The following is a 22645-nucleotide window of genomic DNA, read 5'->3' as shown; positions in this document are numbered from 1 at the left end:
GTTTTATTAAATGCTTTGTGAATGGGCTAATAATAAAAAAAGGTAATTTAAAGCAGCTGGAAGCTTGGTAGAGCAGGTTTCTTAATATACCAGGGGGGATTTTTTGCTTTTGGTATTCATTTTTGTGTTGAAGAGCTACTCACCCACTGCTGTGTCTATTTTCTATTTTGTGTGATTGTTAGGGCTGCAGCACCCCCTTCTGGCCTTCATGTCCAAATACATTATAATACAGCACACTCTAAAGGAGTGCTTTCCAGATTCATGGTCTTAGCCCTTATTCACTTTTTTAAAGAAGGTGGGGGCTGCAGTGATCATGTTGCTAATATTTCTGATAAGAAGTTAAAAGTGTAACATCTTGGTTAGAGCTCCTTTAAAGGAGTACCAGTGATAATGTAAGAGATAAGATGGTTTTAAAGGCTAGGCTAGGACTTATTTAAAGCAGGGCAAATGTTAATGTACCTACTGTGCATGTTGTTTCATGGTCTTGTTTACTCTTTTCTATTGACAGTTATTGAGGTAGAGGATGGGTGTTTCTGACATGTATGTTTTCAAAGACATTCTCTGATGCTGGCTGTCCCTTTGCTCCTGTAGGTGCTGCGTTACTTTGATTATGTTTTCACCGCCGTCTTTACCTTTGAGATGATTATAAAGGTGAGCGTGGAATCCAAACTCATTTACACAAACACACACCACTGATCAAAAACACTGAACGCAGCCATGCTAAAAAACATCAACCACCATATTCAAAATGATTATCATTACCCTCAGCCTGTATTAAAAAACATCCACTCCCATGTTCAAAATGATTATCATCACCCTCAGCCTGTATTAAAATGAATTATGACTAGGGTTATTCATTTTCAGTGTTTATTTGTGAAGCTACTGTAATAAACCACTAACTTTTGAAATAAAGTAATTGTTCTGAGCTGATGCAATACTAACAAAATAATTCAGTTCAGTCTGTAGCATGTAAAGTTCCATGTTATTTTATTCCACGTCCATCCTTGTTAGCGCAGTATTCCAGTAAGGACCAAGGGGGCTTCCCGCATGACTTTCTGATTCCAGGCTGGTGTTAGACATGACCGGCACTCAGCTTGTCTCCTCTTTGATGCTCCTGTCACACTCCAGTCTGTGTGTCAGCTGCTCAGAAACAAGTACATTGAATATTATCGCATAATGCAGCAAAAGCCTCTGCCTTTACTTCCAGCCTGTCACACAATGATATTCTAACTTTGATATTGTTGTTTCAGATGATCGATCAGGGTCTGATTCTACATGACGGCTCATACTTCCGAGACCTGTGGAACATTCTGGATTTCATCGTGGTTGTGGGAGCGCTCATTGCCTTCGCTTTAGCGTGAGTTTGACATTCTCTCTTTCTGAGTAGCATAAAAAATGAAGGTGTCAGTCACAGAGAGAGAGAGAGAAAGAGCTTAGGAATTGGGTAGTTACAGTTGCCCCATGTTGTGCTCCACATTGTCACAACTCCCTTTGTGGCCCATATGATGTTGTCTGTGTGTCTCTAATATACAATAGCATTTGCCAGAATCTCTAAAAGGCAGCTCTTAGTGCGCTAACAGGTTACTCGTGTCCAGTACAGTCAACATGCTGACCTAGGATCAGTGAATAAACCTCATACCCTTTATTAAACCAGCAAGAGCAATGCTGCTGCAGCTTTAAGAGCTTATCAACGGGAATCAAGAATTGCACTAGGCCCTTGCAGTGGTGATGCTCTGATCAGCTGTTTACAACATCCTGCCAGGAATGGATCATTGAAGCAAATGGAACCCATTGAACACCATGGATATTGAACCTGTGAATGATGAGAAACAGCACTCCCTATGGGCCTCAGTGGGAGTTGTGAAATGTGGGGCACGCCATGTGGCAACTCTTGATACCATTAAGGTCGGTGGGGGGGGGGTTGGGGGGGGGAGAGAGACATCTCTCTGAGAGACACTGATTATCTACAAGAGTCTCATCCACTGATGACAAATTTAAGGAGACTGCAGACGTCTTGCTCACGTAATAACATTTATTATATATATAATATATATATATATATTATCATATATCTATATATAATATATATATATATATATATATATATATATTTAAAATATACACGGACATATATTTAGCCTGGATATATAGACCTATGCTTTAAACTTCCAATAGGTATCTGCTGTATTTATCGATGAAAATATTGGCCTATTGTATGGGAATGCCCATGATAAGATGTTTTATACAATATAATAAATATTATTAACTCTTTAAAGTGTGCTTTAAAAAAATCCTTAATATTTCATTGTGAACATAATTACTGGACAGAAGCTTCCGAAGGTCTAAAATCTTTACTAAAGGCTGCTTAATGGAAATGCATACAGTGGCACTACAATGGTCATTCAATAGCTAGTAATAAGGGACAAGGCCAGCTGCAATGGGATAAGGCTGTCATTAGTAGAATTCTACAATAGTGCTTCATAATTAGACATACAATTGTATCACAATGCTGGCAATTTAATTAAAGTACCATCTTAGTACCAGCATCCCGCACTGCTGAATCAGGACCATTGTGTAATATTTATTGTGTTGCCATCTCTGGTAATGTTGTTAACTTGCTAAAATTATTCATCTAGGATTTATTTTTGAAATGGAGACAAAAACACACTTCTGTGCACCTATGGTAGCATGTACATACCAAATAGCATTACCAGTTGCGATAGCATGTGTTAAAGGCTGGGTAGAAACGCACTACAGTGCTTGTAGAGTAGCGAGCACATTACCACATGTTGTACATTTTTATATTTAATCAGTTCCTAACTCCTCTGGTAAGTTGTAGCTCTGGAAGTGTCATAGAGTTATGTTTGGGGAATATTACAGTGAACACAGTTGTATAAAATGTTAATGCTGCCTGACAAACGCTTTTGTGAATACAGGGTGAAGACTCTGCCTTAGAGCATGCTGAGAGTTGAGCCGGGTGCCAGGGCGTGTCTGTTTGTGTGTGGGGAATGTATCCATGTAGCTTTCCTTGTGAATCTTTGCTGTATATTGAGTGCGTATCTCTCTTTCTGTTTCTCTGTTGTTCCTGTGGATTTTGTCGCTGTGGGGCTCTTGACAGGAATGTGATGGGGTAAATGATTTCTCTTTGTCTCTTTGTCTCATGCTCACTTCCACTCTTTTTCATCCAATGGCGTTGTTACTGTTCAACCTAAAACAAATAAAAAAGGCATGTTCTGCAATTATGTTTTAGTTTTTCTGTGGTGAGTTTCTGAATCATTCCTAGCATATTGTTTCAACAGAACTGTAGTTCATGCAGCTATTGCAGAACAATATACTGTAAAGAGTTTCTATTAATATGATATTCTAGTTTACACAGATCTGGTTCATCTTGAATATCGTTTCAATATCTGCTTCATTCAATTATATTTAAAATGAAAAAAGAATTTGAATGTGTCACCCCACTTTAATGACACCACTCTCTCCATCTTTGTACTTAGTTGCAGCTATCCTGTTGTCAAGTTCCAATTTGATATTAACAAAAATGTTGGCTTCAAGTAATCCAATTTCTCTGTAATCATCATTTTTTATTTGAATATTTTCAATTGCTCAGTATAGACAGCACAAAAGAACAGTGAAATAAAATGGCCCACCCTGTTTCCATTTTGTCTCATCAAAACAAAATGGAAATTTTCACTGGAAAAAAACAGTTATTCGTGTTTAAATACAGTTCCGGGTTTAATAGCCTCCTACAATTAATATGCAAGGTAATTATCTCCCAAACTGGTTGACTAATTCACTGCTGACCCTACATAAGCAAAGTAAAACCCAGCAGCAACTTGTCAAGTGTTCTTATTCATGTATGGGAGTATGTTTTCAGAGGCCAGCTATTCCTCTCTTCACTTCATCACCCCTTTCTGTTTGTTTCATTTCCACAAGCTGCATTTTAACCGAACACCAAATGATTGCTGAAGAGACGATGCTGACTCATTAGTTTAAAAAGTGCTCATTACCATGAAAAACATGCAGTCATGAATACAAACCAAACATCAGCATCATTGGGGTTGTTTAATAAACACTCTAATACAGGTTTCTGTAGACAAGCATTCAGGTGAAACTAGAAACTTCCCAAATCTTTTTTTTTTTTTTTTTAATGCCATGTTAATATTACAATACAATACTAAGAGTGTTTACTTGTTTAATAGCTTATACCATTTGCATAATGTTTCATTTTTGGTATCTGTTTGTATCCCATCATATGTGTTATTAATCATCGTGCATTACTTTGTCTGCACTCATGGACATTTGTGCATATTTAAATAAATACATTAAGAATAAACTAATTCATATATTTGTAAAATGAAAATGTGTTTCTCTTGACGTCAAGCAGACAAATGCTTAAATATCCTGATTTATGATTGAAAGTTCAATGTTTTGGATGGAAATAAACACTGAACAACAGAAGCCCTGATTCTAGTGTAATGAATGTACTGACTGGGGTGGGGTACATTTCTAACAGAAACTGACTGCCTCTCTCTGTCCCAACCCCCAGGACTACCAAAGGACGAGATATCAAGACTATCAAGTCTTTGAGAGTTCTACGTGTCCTCCGGCCCCTGAAGACCATCAAGAGACTGCCAAAGCTCAAGGTATACAATCACGCGAACAAACCACCATGAGAATGTTCGTCTCTATTTTAAATGCCTTGGGGGTAGCACAGTAATTACCAGTAACATGACTAACCTTCATATTTCCTATAAAAAATACAAAAACAAGACAGAACTCACTCACCAGAATTACACAATTAAGCATGCTATGACCTTTATTCCAATTGAGGTGTCTTGTCATTGCTAACACCTATAAAGACAGGTGAAAGTACAAATTAAGTCACACCCCTCTTCCTGCCAGAGTCCTGAGAAATGATTTTGGAACAGGTTTTGCCTATGTGACATGTTATAGACCTGTATAGATCAGTATGCCTGTGCTTGTTTCTCTGCAGGCAGTGTTTGACTGCGTGGTGACTTCTCTAAAGAATGTCTTTAACATCCTGATTGTCTACAAACTTGTCATGTTCATCTTCGCTGTCATCGCGGTACAGCTCTTCAAAGGGAAGTTCTTCTACTGCACCGACGAGTCTAAGGACACTGAAAAAGAGTGCAGGTATGCTCCTGGAGTTGAAAAACAAGATCTTCAGCAAAATCACTGTGGATGCACTGCTAAGCCTTTAGAACTGATCAACTGCAGAATAAAGGCCATTGTGCAATGCCAAGGATTGTCCTTGTATTCATTTCAATGGGCTAAGTGATTTGATAGCTCAGAATATCACCACAGCTCTCTTTAAACAAATTTTCTCTTGTTTATAATTTCAATTTCTTATGCATTGTATAATGGCAATATGGAAATGCATTGTTTAATTGTTATACTGTCTAAGTTTCAAGTCAATACAACTGATTTCCATCAAGCACCAGTCACCTACAAACACACATCAAATTGATGATACAATATGAGAGATCTGCATATAGCTCTGAATAGGAAATGTGTGAAACATTCATAAGAGTTATATTTACTGTTTTAAGTATTTTATTAAGTAGATCACTGGAAAATAATCCTCAGACGAGCCATTGCAGTTACCCTGTATTTTAACCTGATTGACTGGTACATCTCACGAGATCTCAGCTTCCCAAGCAGATTAAAACAGGGCCTCACGTAACCAGATGGAGACAGTTTTTTGGTTTTTTTGCTTATTTATTTGTAGGTGGCACCCTGTTACAATGCTTAACAATATATCCATGACAAATGACAGTGAAATGGTGAGACCTCTTGTCATAACAGTCACTGGGAAGGTTATTATATTGACCTCATGTGTATTCCAACCATTAGTGGATAGTAAAAGTTGAAAAACTGATGTTGCATGTGCTAAACAAGATGCTTTCCATATCCAGTTATGATGGAACACCAAGAGTTTGTTTGGCAGGTGCTTTCTTGCATTTCCAAGTCCACTATGTGTGAAATGCGTGTATTGGCACAGCTATCAGCTATCAATGTGGCCTGTCTTGTCTTTGTGTCATGGTTATTGTTTAGGGGCTACTACCTTGAATTTGATAAAGACAAAATGGACAAGATGGAGAAGAAGAAGAGGGAGTGGAGGCATCATGATTTCCACTATGACAACATCATCTACGCACTCCTGACCCTCTTCACTGTCTCCACCGGGGAAGGCTGGCCGCAGTGAGTACCACAAAACACACACTCTGCCTGCAGGGGCACAACAGTGTGATTTAACCTCCCCTTGTCCCTTATCCTCTCTCTAGGTAGAGTGTGCTAACTGCCCCCCTCCTCTGATCTCTCCTTGTGGTAGTGTCTAACCCCCTCCCTGCTCTCTCCTTGTGGTAGTGTGCTAACTCCCCCCTGCTCTTTCCTTGTGGTAGTGTCTAACCTCCCCTCTCCCTGCTCTCTTTCCCCGGGTAATGTGTGTTAACCTCTCCCTGGCAGAGTCCTGCAACACTCAGTGGATGTAACGGAGGAGGACCGTGGGCCAAGTCGAGGGAACCGCATGGAAATGTCTATCTTCTATGTAGTGTATTTTGTGGTCTTCCCCTTCTTCTTCGTAAACATCTTTGTGGCTTTGATCATCATCACTTTCCAGGAGCAGGGGGACAAGATGATGGAGGAGTGCAGCCTGGAGAAGAACGAGGTACAAACCAGGCAGTGTCACATTCTCTAAACCATTTGAGATGCTGACTTCATATGGCTTAGTGAAAAGCTAGCTAGTATGGTCATATGACTTCATATTTACTAGGTTATAAAAACACTACATTATTAATGTAATGATGGCAGTCATCAGTCATATGACTTTGCATGTTTACTACATGATAAAGACGGCACACTTTGAATCATTTCTTCAAATTTGTATACAGCTGTATTCTTTTATTTTCTCAGTCAAGACCCATTCAGTTGTTATAATAATAATTAAGGTTAGGATAGTGATGTCTTGTTATAGTATCTTCATCTTGATAGTACTAGGTGATAAATACTAAAGAGATGATACATGGTGGTTGTAAGTGAGCAATGTATAAATAATCCACAAGTGAGGGAACACAGAGGCATTATAGTGTAGAGTGGTGTATACAGTGTAGAGTGGTTTATAGTGTAGAGTGGTGTATACAGTGTGGAGTGGTTTATAGTGTAGAGTGGTGTATACAGTGTGGAGTGGTTTATAGTGTAGAGTGGTGTATACAGTGTGGAGTAGTTTATAGTGTAGAGTGGTGTATACAGTGTAGAGTGGTTTATAGTGTAGAGTGGTGTATACAGTGTGGAGTGGTTTATAGTGTAGAGTGGTGTATACAGTGTGGAGTGGTTTATACAGTGTAGAGTGGTGTATACAGTGTGGAGTGGTTTATACAGTGCGGAGTGGTTTATAGTGTAGAGTGGTGTATACAGTGTGGAGTGGTTTATACAGTGTGGAGTGGTTTATAGTGTAGAGTGGTTTATAGTGTAGAGTGGTGTATACAGTGTAAAGTGGTTTATAGTGTAGAGTGGTGTATACAGTGTGGAGTGGTTTATAGTGTAGAGTGGTGTATACAGTGTGGAGTGGTTTATACAGTGTAGAGTGGTGTATACAGTGTAGAGTGGTGTATACAGTGTGGAGTGGTTTATAGTGTAGAGTGGTGTATACAGTGTGGAGTGGTTTATACAGTGTGGAGTGGTTTATAGTGTAGAGTGGTGTATACAGTGTGGAGTGGTTTACAGTGTAGAGTGGTTTATGTGAAGAGTGGTTTATACAGTGTAGAGTGGTTTATAGTGTAGAGTGGTGTATACAGTGTAGAGTGGTTTATAGTGTAGAGTGGTGTATACAGTGTGGAGATGTTTATAGTGTAGAGTGGTGTATACAGTGTAGAGTGGTTTATAGTGTAGAGTGGTGTATACAGTGCGGAGTGGTTTATAGTGTAGAGTGGTGTATACAGTGTGGAGATGTTTATAGTGTAGAGTGGTGTATACAGTGTAGAGTGGTTTATAGTGTAGAGTGGTGTATACAGTGCGGAGTGGTTTATAGTGTAGAGTGGTGTATACAGTGTAGAGTGGTTTATAGTGTAGAGTGGTGTATACAGTGTAGAGTGGTTTATAGTGTAGAGTGGTGTATACAGTGTGGAGTGGTTTATAGTGTAGAGTGGTGTATACAGTGTAGAGTGGTTTATAGTGTAGAGTGGTGTATACAGTGTAGAGTGGTTTATAGTGTAGAGTGGTGTATACAGTGTAGAGTGGTTTATAGTGTAGAGTGGTGTATACAGTGTAGAGTGGTTTATAGTGTAGAGTGGTGTATACAGTGTGGAGTGGTTTATAGTGTAGAGTGGTGTATACAGTGTGGAGTGGTTTATAGTGTAGAGTGGTGTATACAGTGTGGAGTGGTTTATACAGTGTAGAGTGGTTTATAGTGTAGAGTGGTGTATACAGTGTGGAGTGGAGTGTGGAGTGGTTTATAGTGTAGAGTGGTTGATAGTGTAGAGTTGTGTATACAGTGTAGAGTGGTTTATAGTGTAGAGTGGTGTATACAGTGTGGAGTGGTTTATAGTGTAGAGTGGTGTATACAGTGTGGAGTGGTTTATACAGTGTAGAGTGGTGTATACAGTGTGGAGTGGTTTACAGTGTAGAGTGGTTTATGTGAAGAGTGGTTTATACAGTGTAGAGTGGTTTATAGTGTAGAGTGGTGTATACAGTGTAGAGTGGTTTATAGTGTAGAGTGGTGTATACAATGTGGAGATGTTTATAGTGTAGAGTGGTGTATACAGTGTAGAGTGGTTTATAGTGTAGAGTGGTGTATACAGTGTGGAGATGTTTATAGTGCAGAGTGGTTTATACAGTGTAGAGTGGTTTATAGTGTAGAGTGGTGTATAGAGTGTAGAGTGGTTTATAGTGTAAAGTGGTGTATACAGTGTAGAGTGGTTTACAGTGTAGAGTGATTTATAGTGTAGAGTGGTGTATACAGTGTAGAGTGGTTTATAGTGTAGAGTGGTGTATACAGTGTGGAGCGGTTTATAGTGTAGAGTGGTGTATACAGTGCGGAGCGGTTTATAGTGTAGAGTGGTGTATACAGTGTGGAGTGGTTTATAGTGTAGAGTGGTGTATACAGTGTAGAGTGGTTTATAGTGTAGAGTGGTGTATACAGTGTAGAGTGGTTTATGTGTAGAGTGGTTTATAGTGTAGAGTGTTGTATACAGTGTAGAGTGGTTTATAGTATAAAGTGGTGTATACAGTGTAGAGTGGTTTATAGTGTAGAGTGGTTTATAGTGTAGAGTGGTGTATACAGTGTAGTGGTGTATACAGTGTAGAGTGGTTTATAGTGTAGAGTGGTGTATACAGTGTAGAGTGGTTTATGTGTAGAGTGGTTTATAGTGTAGAGTGGTGTATACAGTGTAGAGTGGTTTATAGTGTAGAGTGGTGTATACAGTGTAGAGTGGTTTATAGTGTAGAGTGGTGTATACAGTGTAGAGTGGTTTATAGTGTAGAGTGGTGTATACAGTGTAGAGTGGTTTATAGTGTAGAGTGGTGTATACAGTGTAGAGTGGTTTATAGTGTAGAGTGGTGTATACAGTGTAGAGTGGTTTATAGTGTAGAGTGGTGTATACAGTGTAGAGTGGTTTATAGTGTAGAGTGGTGTATACAGTGTGGAGTGGTTTATAGTGTAGAGTGGTTTATAGTGTAGAGTGGTGTATACAGTGTAGAGTGGTGTATACAGTGTGGAGTGGTTTATAGTGTAGAGTGGTGTATACAGTGTGGAGTGGTTTATAGTGTGGAGTGGTTTATAGTGTAGAGTGGTTATACAGTGTAGAGTGGTTTATAGTGTAGAGTGGTGTATACAGTGTAGAGTGGTTTATAGTATAAAGTGGTGTATACAGTGTAGAGTGGTTTATAGTGTAGAGTGGTTTATAGTGTAGAGTTGTGTATACAGTGTAGAGTGGTTTATAGTGTAGAGTGGTGTATACAGTGCGGAGTGGTTTATAGTGTAGAGTGGTGTATACAGTGTGGAGTGGTTTATAGTGTGGAGTGGTTTATAGTGTAGAGTGGTGTATACAGTGTAGAGTGGTTTATACAGTGTAGAGTGGTTTATAGTGTAGAGTGTATACAGTGTGAGTGGTATACAGTGTAGAGTGGTTTATAGTGTAGAGTGGTGTATACAGTGTGGAGTGGGTATATAGTGTAGAGTGGTTTATAGTGTAGAGTGGTGTATACAGTACGGAGTGGTTTATAGTGTAGAGTGGTGTATACAGTGTGGAGTGGTTTATAGTGTAGAGTTGTGTATACAGTGTGGAGTGGTTTATAGTGTAGAGTGGTGTATACAGTGTAGAGTGGTTTATAGTGTAGAGTGGTGTATACAGTGTAGAGTGGTTTATGTGTAGAGTGGTTTATAGTGTAGAGTGTTGTATACAGTGTAGAGTGGTTTATAGTATAAAGTGGTGTATACAGTGTAGAGTGGTTTATAGTGTAGAGTGGTTTATAGTGTAGAGTGGTGTATAGTGTAGAGTGGTGTATACAGTGTAGAGTGGTTTATAGTGTAGAGTGGTGTATACAGTGTAGAGTGGTTTATACAGTGTAGAGTGGTTTATAGTGTAGAGTGGTGTATACAGTGTAGAGTGGTTTATAGTGTAGAGTGGTGTATACAGTGTAGAGTGGTTTATAGTGTAGAGTGGTGTATACAGTGTAGAGTGGTTTATAGTGTAGAGTGGTGTATACAGTGTAGAGTGGTTTATAGTGTAGAGTGGTGTATACAGTGTAGAGTGGTTTATAGTGTAGAGTGGTGTATACAGTGTAGAGTGGTTTATAGTGTAGAGTGGTGTATACAGTGTAGAGTGGTTTATAGTGTAGAGTGGTGTATACAGTGTAGAGTGGTTTATAGTGTAGAGTGGTGTATACAGTGTAGAGTGGTTTATAGTGTAGAGTGGTGTATACAGTGTAGAGTGGTGTATACAGTGTGGAGTGGTTTATAGTGTAGAGTGGTTTATAGTGTAGAGTTGTGTATACAGTGTAGAGTGGTTTATAGTGTAGAGTGGTGTATACAGTGTGGAGTGGTTTATACAGTGTGGAGTGGTTTATAGTGTAGAGTGGTTATACAGTGTAGAGTGGTTTATAGTGTAGAGTGGTGTATACAGTGTAGAGTGGTTTATAGTGTAGAGTGGTGTATACAGTGTAGAGTGGTTTATAGTGTAGAGTGGTGTATACAGTGTAGAGTGGTTTATAGTGTAGAGTGGTGTATACAGTGTAGAGTGGTTTATAGTGTAGAGTGGTGTATACAGTGTGGAGTGGTTTATAGTGTAGAGTGGTCTATACAGTGTAGAGTTGTTTATAGTGAAGAAAAAAAGAAATAAATCTTAAGGCCAGTTTGTAGTAAATAGTTTTCTCTTTATTAGGATGCAGAGACTAATTAACATTTAAAGGAAGGTAGAGATTTCCTTCCCCCCTCTTTAGTAGGATGCATAACTATTCAAACATTAAACGGCCGTCCAGCGAAAATAAAAACTGAAATGTTCAAGCCCTGTGTATAATAGTATATTACTGCAGAAGCATATGTACAGTTGTATTGTACTTGATACCAGTATTTTCTCCTGGGGTCATGTATCTGAAGGATTTTCATGAAAAAGTTTGTAATGCTATATGATAATATCCTCCAGCTCAGATTGGTATTCATTTTGACTGAGAAACTTGTTAACCTATCAGACCTATAAATATTACTTTTAAGTCATTTATTTTTGTTTTACGGTTTAAACACTGCGGATGCTCGAAATTAAAGGTTTGGTGAAGCCACTATTGTGACATCACACGGCTACAAGCTGACCGTTGAAATATGAAAAGAAATATACTTTAGAGCACCCAAGTGTATAGTATAATATTCTATTAAAAGCGTATTTTTTACATACTGTATAATTTTAGTTTTTGAGAAAGGTGCTTTCATTGTGTAGCTAGTAAATGCACAAAACATGTAAAACTCCTAAATGCATGTGTACAGATTATCCTTCATTGATAGATGATCTTGTCTTTCTCTTCATTTCAGAGAGCCTGCATTGACTTTGCTATCAATGCCAAGCCCCTGACGCGCTACATGCCTCAGAACAGGCAAACCTTTCAGTACAGAGTCTGGCACTTTGTCGTGTCCCCCTCCTTCGAGTACACTGTGCTCGCCATGATCGCCCTCAATACCGTGGTGCTCATGATGAAGGTAACACAACCTTTCATTACCTACTTGCAGTTTCTTTTAGGCTGGTTTGATGTAAGTCCATGCTAGAAGGTAGTATATAGTCCAGACGTGGATTGTGGGTACAAGCACAGAGCACATTTTTAGTATTGAAATGTTTCAGACCCTATATCGCCTAGTTCCACAGCTCCTTCAATACTATATATTTCACATCTACACAGCTCTATGCGCTCCTCCCAACTGAGAGATATTCCACAGAGTACAGCCCATAGCTGGCACAGCTATATACGTTACTTAAAGGAACAGTGACCAAATAATAAAGGACCATTGCAAAGGGAATGTAAATTGACATAATATGTAAGGGCCTGTCTCTCCCCTTTAGTGTCCCCCATGAAGGCCGCAATTGAAACCAGTGGTATTTATTTGCCTATCACAAACTGTGAAACAGGGTCAACTGTCGTCATTTTTTGGTATTAAAACTAAGACGCTTGCAATATTTAAAAAAATAAGCATAAAAAGAATGTAAAGATCCATGAATCCATGCTACAAAAGTCTGGCATGTCGACTTTATCCCATCCCCAGACTAAACCACCTGCCACAAACACACTCAATGTAGACATACAGACACAGAGTTTAACATCCACTCCCCAACACAAGGTTACAACAGTGTGGTCAAATGCATAGCCCTAACATGTGCACAGTCACTTAACAGTTCACTGTGCATTTATTCACAGTGGTTAAGCGTTTTCAATGCTTTAACACATTCTTATGTGCTTTACCATGTTTGTCTGTGCTCTACTATAGTCTGCATTGCATATTCTAGATTCATTTTATTCTTTGTTGTACACTTTCCTGTGCTTTTACCAAAGCAGTTATCTTTGAGAAGAGGCTGGTTCATTATCTTCTCTGTACGTTACTGACTTTGCTGTGCTTTTACCAAGGGAAACAAAAAGAGTAAACTTTGAGAAGAGGCTGGTTCATTATCTTCTTTGTACATTACTGACTGTGCTGTGCTTTTACCAGGGGAAACCAATGCAGTAAACTTTGTGAAGGGGCTGGTTCATTATTTTCTCTGTGCTTTATTGACTTTGATGTGCTTTTAACAGGGGAAACCAAAGCAGTAAACTTTGAGAAGGCACTGGTTCATTATCTTCTCTGTGCTTCACCATGCTTTCACTTTACTCCACTTTGTTGTACCTTTTACCACATCCAATCTTTAGTCCCTACCCCTCCTGTTTACTGTCTTAAGGATGTTGACATACTTTCCCAGCAGTTTCTTACAGGTCAGTCTTTTCCACTGTCTAGTATTACTCAGCTCCTGCCGCCTATGACCACGTATTGAAGCACCTGAACACTGCATTCACCATCCTCTTCTCACTGGAGTGCATCTTGAAAATCATGGCTTTTGGATTTTTGGTAAGTAGAAGCAGGCCATGACCAGTTAATTTAAATGTACCAACCTAGGTAGAGTTAAGTGCATAAAACTACAGCATCTAAATATGTTGTCCACCTCCCTGACTTCTTCATGATGTTTGCAATCATTCGTGCAGTGCTGTGTTTCAGCAGTTTTCTGTTTCCTCTATTTCTCTAATTTGACTGAAGCAAAATAGCTTTTAAACAAGATTTGTAGTTTAAATGATTAATATTCCCTGTATGTAATTTCAGCTCAGTCCGCTAGAGGGATGCTGTCTCTCCTTGCATGTTGTGTTGTTCCTTGCATTTCTGGTATTTGAAATGGATTGATATTTAAAAACATGACTGCTCTGTGTTTCTTTGTACTTCACAATCTCGTATTCTCTCTTGTAGAACTACTTCCGGGACACGTGGAACATATTTGACTTCATCACGGTCCTGGGCAGCATTACTGAGATCATCCTGGCCGACACGCAGGTAATAAAATCAGCCTTCTCCAGAAGCCCCATTGTCAGGGGTAGAACATGAAGGTGGTAAGAGGAGAGGGTCTGAACAGTGGAATCTTATTTGAAACCCCTAGAGTCATGGAGTCATGGTTCTCATGGAGTTAAATAAGGCTTTCAGCCTGTAAACGGAAGAGGAAGGAAAGAGAAAAAAATACAAAAACAAAAGATAAAAAAGACTGCATCTTCTAAGATGTAAGCTGGGTACAAATCAGACAGTCAGTTTGAGTTCGTCCCTCTCCAGGTAGCACTAATGATCTAAAGCTTCATGACAGGTATGGTACTCCACCACATGATTACAGTACATGATTACAACTCACTTCTAGAGACACACAAAACAATATAATACTGGTATCTTGATTGAAGTGTCAGGTAAGTTTTCAGTGACAGTGTCACGTTACAGTGATGTAACCACATTACTATAGCAACAGCTTTTGAGTGAAAACAAATTCAGTAACGATGTGTATGTTTTAAACATTTCAAGACTACTGTTAAAGAAACCAACCACAAGGTAGAATAGTTGCTTTAATATCAAACATGTCTTTAATGAAAGCAGACTTGTTCTTCAACACTGCAGACCTGCCCTCCAGTTAGGTGCTGTCAGGCTGCATTGCTCCTGCAGTTGCTGAGTGTCTGTAAGCGTGCTCTCCTTGTGTCCTGCTCAGCTCCTCAACACATTCAACATGAGTTTCCTGAAGCTGTTCCGCGCTGCCCGACTCATCAAGCTCCTGAGACAGGGCTACACCATCCGCATCCTGCTTTGGACATTCGTACAGTCCTTCAAGGTCAGTGGCCTCAGATTCCACTCTATCAATGCAAAGGCATTTCTAATGTAGGCTACTTTAAAAAAAAAAAAAAAAAGGCAAAATCACATTTAATATGTTGCATTTGTCCGTCCTTTAAACTGTGGGGAACATTGTTCAGAGAAACAATGAAACATTCTCTCTGTACAATTATTGAATTATTAATACAGTTTATTTCATTCTTGCTCAACCAGAATGAGAACCCATTGAAATATGCATCTTATTTCCAAGGGGTCCTGGAAGGCGATTACAGTCCCAGTCACAGACCGCTATCTATTAAACCTGGATTATGCTTAAGGGATATTGGCCTGAGGCCAAAGGTCATGCATTATTTTAGCGAGGGTGTTTCATTATTCCACAGCAATGCCATTGTCACTGTTATACAACAACTTTGTTGTAAATATTTTTTTGTTTGTCTGAAATAATCATTGTAGTCCACTGAAAAAGTTAACTCTTGGAGAGCCGAGCTGAAGCACCCCTGAGAAGCGTTCCACCAGTAAGCAGTGCTTTTAGAACAGGTTTTATTAATTAGTGTGATCTTTTTCGTTATTGAGTTATAATAGAACAGCTGACCTCTATAGAAAACAATGAAAGAGAAGTTTCCCCTTGCTGTATGAGATACACTAGAACAGTTATAGTTTTTCACATGGTATAAAGCTTATAATTAGAGCCCCTGGAAATTATTTTTATTTTCTAGAATTTTTCGTTTAATGTTTCACAAATTTAGTTTTATCCACTAAAATTGTTTTTTTTTGTTTTTTTTTCTTTAAATTATTTATTACAGATGCCCATTAATATAATAACTCAAATACATGTATAGAAATAAAAACAAAGTATAAACAAAGTTTTAACTGTGTACATATTTTTTCAGGCCTAGAACATAAAAATAATTCAGTTGCCATAATTTCTCACTCTTTTTAATTAACTGTCAATTTACAGTAAATACTGCCAGTGCCCTCTATAAAAAAGACGGTGCTCAGTGTTTTATTAACACAGAAAATAAAAGGTTTGATCAAAACAGAACACTTATACACAAAACAAACAGCACTTTGGTCAAAATATATAGACAGATAAAACAAACAGTGGACAAACACTAAACAAACAAGTATCGTGCTGATCTAGGTCAGAACGGATAGCAATTGTTATTTTTTCTCTGATTTTAATCTTTTTTTTTTTAAGGTCCTACGTAGGAGATATAAAGTCCTATATAGGAGATACTTTTTAATTTTTTTTACTTTTTTAATTGGCACTAGGACGCTTCTGTGATATCCCGTGCACCACTATATCCATAGATAACAGACAACTTGAAACACAAAAATACGCACAGGGGTGAGGCACACTGCCACATTCATTCAAAACCAAAACAGCATTTGCTCCAGTGTAAAGTTTGCACCACTTGAAATAAAACAAAGAATTAGCACACTAATACAAAATATAAGCGAACAAGCCACATTTTCCTCAAAAGGAATAAACAGCTAATGCTTAACAACGGTATCTTTCAACTCCCATTCCAGCCGACAGTTGCAAAATCTGCACATCATTATTTTGTCAGCGTCAGCTGCGTACATCCCCTCATGTTCAAATTCTTTGCAGTGTTGTTTAATTGTAATGCACGGTTTAGGAATTCTAGAAACAAACGTATCTTATCAGCCATCACAATTTAAATTCCCAAATGACTCGCTCCAAATTATATATCTGCGCAAGTGCTAGTCAGAGCTTCAGTTTCTCTTCAGACCGTGTCCATGGTAACGGCTGAGCCTTGACAACTACGATTGCAAGTATTTATTTAAAGTATTTTTGTATAAACCTCCCAATTTAAAAATGTAATTCCATGTTTGCTTTGTAATTCTTTTTTGTTTTATTTCGTTTTATATGTTGCATTATTTTTATTTCGTATTTGCAAAAAACACAGGGCTCTAACTCATATAACCCACTTGAAAGTGTCTCTCCTCTCTATAGGCTCTGCCATATGTGTGCCTGCTGATAGCAATGCTCTTCTTCATATACGCAATTATCGGAATGCAGGTAAGCAATAATTCCCAGATTCTTTAATACAGAACCACTTCTCAGCACTGTAACCACATCACTAGAGAAATTGTTTTTGAGCGAAAACACGGTAACTAAAGATTTGTGTGCATTAAACATTTCAAGACGGTTGTTAAAGAAACCAGCCACCTTCTAGAATAGATGCTTCATTATTAAACTTATATTTAATTAAAAAAGAAAACTCCACTCAACACGGCAGAGCGCGCTAGTAGTATAATATAGACAACTCCACTCAACATTGTGAATGGCTCTAGTAGTATAAGAAAAACAACTCCACTCAACACTGCAATGCGCTTAACTAACAGGTATGTATCTGTGTACCTTTTTGGTACCTAGCTTCAACAATTGGGTAGAAAAATATATCTTAATAAACAAAATAACTAATTAAAGTAATTATTGCCTCAATTTCAAGGTATTTGGGAACATCAAGGTGCGGAACGATTCTCAGATAAACCACCATAACAACTTTAGGACCTTCTTCAGCGCGCTGATGCTTCTGTTCAGGTGAGATTACATGAGGTAGCTTCCACTCTGTGCTGCAGCTCACAGAGACTAACTGGATCAGTTTAGAGGCTGTAAACAGTGAGACTTCTCAAGTTGAAGCTTTCATTGGGGGTGGAGGATCACTTTACCACAGAGCTTGTGTACATCAGAAAAAAATAAAAAAACAACTAAAACTGTATTTCCCCTTCAACTGGTGTTGGGCTGTCCAGCTGTTGAAACTGGCAGTGCTTACTGTGGTTCGAAAGTCTCCTCTTTAACTCTCTCATTACTTCTGACAAGGGGGCTCGCCATTTTACTGTCTCTCCTGATTTGACAATGACGAAAGATCTGGGCATAAATATAAACCTAAAAAAGTGTGATCTGTTTATAAACACCCTGCCTGCATCTGGCCACACGTGGGTTTTGTTCGCCTTGTGAGATTCAGTAGCTAACCCAGTTTAATGTTAAACTCTAGTGCGATTCGGTAGCTAACCAGGTTTAATGTTGAACTCTTGTGAGATGATGTAGCTAACCAGGTTTAATGTTGAACTCTTGTGAGATGATGTAACTAACCAGGTTTAATGTTGAACTCTTGTGAGATGATGTAGCTTTTGCCTGCAAGGATAGTGCACATTTTTGCACTGCTGCATGGAAATAACATTGATGCGTGAGCACTATGGCAACTAGAAATGCACCATAAGCTCAGTAGTCTCAAAACAGCACTAAAATACAAAACGCAATCTGAATGCAAGTTAATACATTTCTCAATATTCTCTACACACAGCTGTTTGAACTAGGGCAATTTAATTACATTTTTTCTTCCCTCGAGGGGAGAGGGTCCGCAAAATAATTTGCACAAGCAGAAAATCTGTGTTAAGTAAATTTGTATTATAAGCAGTCGTTTAAAATAAGCGACTGCTAAATTTGTCCGGGAAATTTGTAGAAAATTTGTAGTATCAGGAAATTAGTTAATTTGAAGAGAATTCACTCTACTTTGTTAATCTGACCCTTCGGTTACATGACCCTGCTTGGTGTTTCTATCACACTGGTTCTTACAAATTAGTAAGTGTAAAATGATTAGAGCCACCTCCTGTATTCTCCTCAGCCTGACTGTGTGGTCTCTGTCTGTCCCTGTGTATGTAGGAGTGCCACAGGCGAGTCCTGGCAGGAGATCATGCTGTCCTGCACAGCAGGGAAGCCATGTGAAACCCACAACGGCAACAGCAGCAGCAGCTCTGCCACCAACGAGACCTGTGGCACGGACTTTGCATACTTCTACTTTGTCTCCTTCATCTTCTTTAGCTCCTTTCTGGTGAGTAGACGACAGCTGTGTGCCTGGACGTATGTATGACACACTACCATGTATCCAAATGCAAGTCTAACAGACAGTGTTATGTAAAGCTCTATTACCATGAATGCATACGAATGCATCTCTTGCATAATTGATAAGACACTTGCTTGCAATGTGTGCAACTACCAAATCTCACCCGGCCTCTGCCTTGAGAGTATAAGAATAGGGGAATGCATTGAGCCAACATCAGTATTTTAAACATCCAGAGCTGTACAAGGAGGTCAACCCTTAGCGGTCCATCTATTCACAGCTTGTCAGGCACATCAGATCCAATTTATTTTCACATGCGCTGTTTATTTTACACGAGCTGTTTCATTTTTTTTTCAGAGGAAAACAGGTTTAAAAGGCACTGCATAGGAAAGGAAACTCAGTATTGCATCTCCAGCCAAGCCCCACCCCTTGTTTGCTGTATTTTTCACATACCTCTTCATAATCGTGCATACTGATCAATTCTCTCCTGATCACTCGTTTTATTACTAAACTCGTCAATGATACAATCCAAGTCATTATTTTATTATTATAACATATGAAAAGGCTCTGCAAATGTCTGTAATATTCTCTGAGCACTGGATGCAGAAGCAGCTATCTTCTTTGTTTGTGTCCGTGTTATCTCTGTGGTGCAGGGGCTACATGTATTGTTGAGATACGCCCCTTTTTTTTCAGCTTCGTTCAGCTCCTATCGGCCATTGAAATGTTTTCTCTACTTTTTCCGGAGAAAAAAAACAACTAGAGACCTGTGCTTGATGTCTTTTTGATGATGTCAGACAGGGTCCGACATCAAACTGGAAAGGGAAAATTGTAATATCGGACCTGGTCGGACATAGGACTGCAAAGTGTTAAATGACATTTAGCCTTTGCATCCATTTAAAAAACGTTGCCTTATTCAAAATGGTCTTTGCGTAGGACTCCCAGTGAGTCATACAATCAGGAGCTCACTGGTTTCCATCCTGGTGGCACTGAGTTGCCGATCCTGTAAGGGGGTCCAAAGGGAAAGCTGCTATGGCGCTTGTGCTGCTGTGGTCATGGACAGTTACACTTCAGTGACCCCTTCTGGTAAAGGCTCCACAAATCAAGGTGGAGAAATCCCAGGCTAGGCCACACCTCCTGGGTTCTGTATCTTAGTAATGCCTGTTGCTCCAGTTCTGTGATGAAAAGAGATGACTGACTTAACAGCGTGAACAGAAGACACCTGTCAATCTTCAACACCAATGAGGCAACATTCAGATATTTCAAAATGGAAGGAAAATACAGGGGTAAAATCAATTTTACAAAAATGATTGGCAAACAATGCCAATCATTTTTGAATATACAGTATGGTACATCACAACATGCACATAGTGTTAACAATAAACAGTAGTCTAAGGAATTTTTAAGATAAATTAGTGGCAGACAAGGAAAGACACCCAAGACATTCAGAAAGCAGTAGAAGCTGGTGTAACGCAGTTGTAAAAATGTTCTTAAAAGGATATTGGAAGAGCTCTTGTCCACACGTACTGTCCTTCATTGCAGATGCTAAACCTGTTTGTGGCTGTCATCATGGACAACTTTGAATACCTGACTCGAGACTCCTCCATCCTGGGGCCTCACCACCTGGATGAATTTGTGCGAATCTGGGCAGAGTATGATCGGGCTGCATGGTGAGGACAAATAACGAACCAGCCTTCTCTCAGTTTCCCATGACATACACCAGCCTTCTCTCAGTTTCCCATGATATGCACCAGCCTTCTCTTTGTTTTCCCATGACATGCACCAGCCTTCTCTCAGTTTCCCATGACATGCACCAGCCTTCTCTCTGTTTTCCCATGACATGCACCAGCCTTCTCTCTGTTTTCCCATGACATGCACCAGTCGTATACTATAATACAACAGTTCTGCAGTATCAGTAAAGCTAGGAACATAAACTTACTCCCTGAAGATCTATTCACACCAAGCGCATCACATCAAAGTATCAGCACTGTCAAGTTGCTTTCATACTGAAGCATCAATCAATCTGAAGCGCTGTCACTGAACTCAACATTTTCCTTAACAAAGTACAGAATTATATTTTTTGTGTCTTTGAGCACAAAGTACTATTCTATATCATGATAACTAATTAATAAAGGGCTGTCTCTTTTGCAGAAAATATTATTAAAATAAAAATAGGTAATTGTTAAGAATATTTAGTATACATACATTTAATTAGTCTGCAGTTTCGAGTGGTGTTATCTTTGCCGCACTGTACAGCAGTCTTTCTTTACCGTACGTCTTCAGTGTTAAAAGTTAAGTGTCTCTCCATTTGACGCACAACAATGACGACTGTCTTTATAACTCTCTATAAACCTGCCGATCGATTGTTGAAATTCCAAACACAGATCGTATGTTACTGTAACCCTCACTTGTGATCTTTATATGCAAACAGCGCTTTTGGATTTATTTTTTAAACAAAAGTAAAGTTACACCTTGAAAAAAATGATTAATACTTATTATTACTTGAAACTGTTGAAGATCTTTTTTATTTCCTGCAAACTGTAGATAAAGGACATATTTATCTGTTTTCTAGTGTTTCTTCTCTCTGAGTCCTGTTTCTTTGACACTGTAGGTGCTTGCCTGTATGGTGTGACCTTTCAGCTCTCTCAGAAACAAGCATTCACAATCCCAAGTGTCTCGTTGTTATTATTGAAAAAAAAAATATACCATTTCGTTTTAGGAACACAGCTTACAAGGCGTCTGTTTTACACAGTGGCTGGTGTGAAAGCCTCCGTAAGATGTACAGTATTCTACCTAATGAATGTTACACTGGATGCTGATGCTGTGACATGACGCGTTTGGTGTAAAAGGACCTACAGTATGAATGACAGTCTTTAACTGTAATCCATACCAAGGACATTTATTGAAACATTTCAATTCTCAGTAGAAACCCATAATGTAAGTCTAATAGCAGGTTTTTCATTCTCACCATCACCCTCACTCATTCAGTTCAGTCACTGTGTAATGTTCTTCCTTATTTGTGGTTAAAACTGGATTTCAGACTGCAGCGTGCACAGGTTAGCAGTGTACAAGTGTCCACTCATCCAGGACCTTTCTCTCCAATCTTTCTGTGTTTGGGACCAGTACAGTGCTTATTTGAAATGTTCTGTATGTGTCGTGTGCAATATTCTAGAACTTTGCTATATTTGTTATGTGTATAGACAGGGTGATTCTAAACTCATCTTGGTTCTAAACAGAATGAAGGAGAAAGTACTGACAGAGCACTGGAAATTGGTTGCTAAAGATGATGACTCCCACTGTGGCTCATAGGGGGCGGTGTCTGTGTGTCCCTAATATACAAACAGTTGCAAAAACTAGCATTTTTAAAAGGTACTGGACTGGTTAGTCCAGCACCGACAACACGCTGGAACCTTGGAACAGTGAATAAGCCTCGTACCCTTTATAGCAATGCTGCTGCAGCTTTAAGAGCTTATCAACAGGAATCAAGAATTCCACCAGGCCCTTGCAGTGGTGATGCTCAGATCAACAGTTTAAAACATCCTGTCAGGAATAGATACTGTAATGCACTTGTTTAAAACCCTGGTCTTTCAGTACCCTCAACATTTCAGCTTTTTGTTTCAACTAGTCCTCGTGTTTTTTTTTTTTGTTGTTGTTTTTTTCGCAAATATGTATTGCTGTCATTTCTCAGTGGTTACCTGTCTGTAAGTCAGTGCCAATGTGCCCTGGAAAAAAATGTTAATTAGTTATTTAGTAGACGCTTTTTTCCAAAGCGACTTACAGAGACTAGGACTAGGGGGTGAACTGTGCATCACAATTGCTGCTGCAGAGTCACTTACAATAGGACCTCGGCTTTACGTCTCATTCAAAGGATGTTTAAAACAGATATCTATTTCCAGAT

At 38.9% G+C, this 22645-nt stretch overlaps 1 protein-coding gene across 4 annotated transcripts in view; it reads left to right on the top strand.

Annotated features, from left to right (window-relative positions):
• LOC121330947 (voltage-dependent R-type calcium channel subunit alpha-1E) overlaps window positions 1-22645 on the top strand; it is a 149528-nt gene that overhangs the window by 105465 nt on the left and 21418 nt on the right. For 2 of the 4 annotated variants that reach the window (XM_041277953.1, XM_041277951.1), the window contains exons 22-36: window positions 592-651; window positions 1251-1357; window positions 3119-3130; window positions 4550-4646; window positions 4997-5157; window positions 6079-6225; window positions 6490-6691; window positions 12041-12205; window positions 13487-13597; window positions 13988-14071; window positions 14763-14882; window positions 16860-16925; window positions 17359-17450; window positions 18573-18741; window positions 20290-20417. In XM_041277953.1, coding sequence (XP_041133887.1) covers window positions 592-651; window positions 1251-1357; window positions 3119-3130; window positions 4550-4646; window positions 4997-5157; window positions 6079-6225; window positions 6490-6691; window positions 12041-12205; window positions 13487-13597; window positions 13988-14071; window positions 14763-14882; window positions 16860-16925; window positions 17359-17450; window positions 18573-18741; window positions 20290-20417 — 1721 coding nt within the window. The remainder of the gene's footprint in view (window positions 1-591; window positions 652-1250; window positions 1358-3118; window positions 3131-4549; window positions 4647-4996; window positions 5158-6078; window positions 6226-6489; window positions 6692-12040; window positions 12206-13486; window positions 13598-13987; window positions 14072-14762; window positions 14883-16859; window positions 16926-17358; window positions 17451-18572; window positions 18742-20289; window positions 20418-22645) is intronic. The other 2 variants (XM_041277954.1, XM_041277952.1) reach the window with 1 other exon arrangement.

The sequence above is a fragment of the Polyodon spathula genome, chromosome 18 (genome assembly GCF_017654505.1).
Source record: "Polyodon spathula isolate WHYD16114869_AA chromosome 18, ASM1765450v1, whole genome shotgun sequence".
NCBI classification, from domain to species: Eukaryota; Metazoa; Chordata; class Actinopteri; order Acipenseriformes; family Polyodontidae; genus Polyodon; species Polyodon spathula.
The sequence above is the reverse complement of the archived record's forward strand: the minus strand, read 5'-3'. Positions and strand labels throughout refer to the sequence as shown.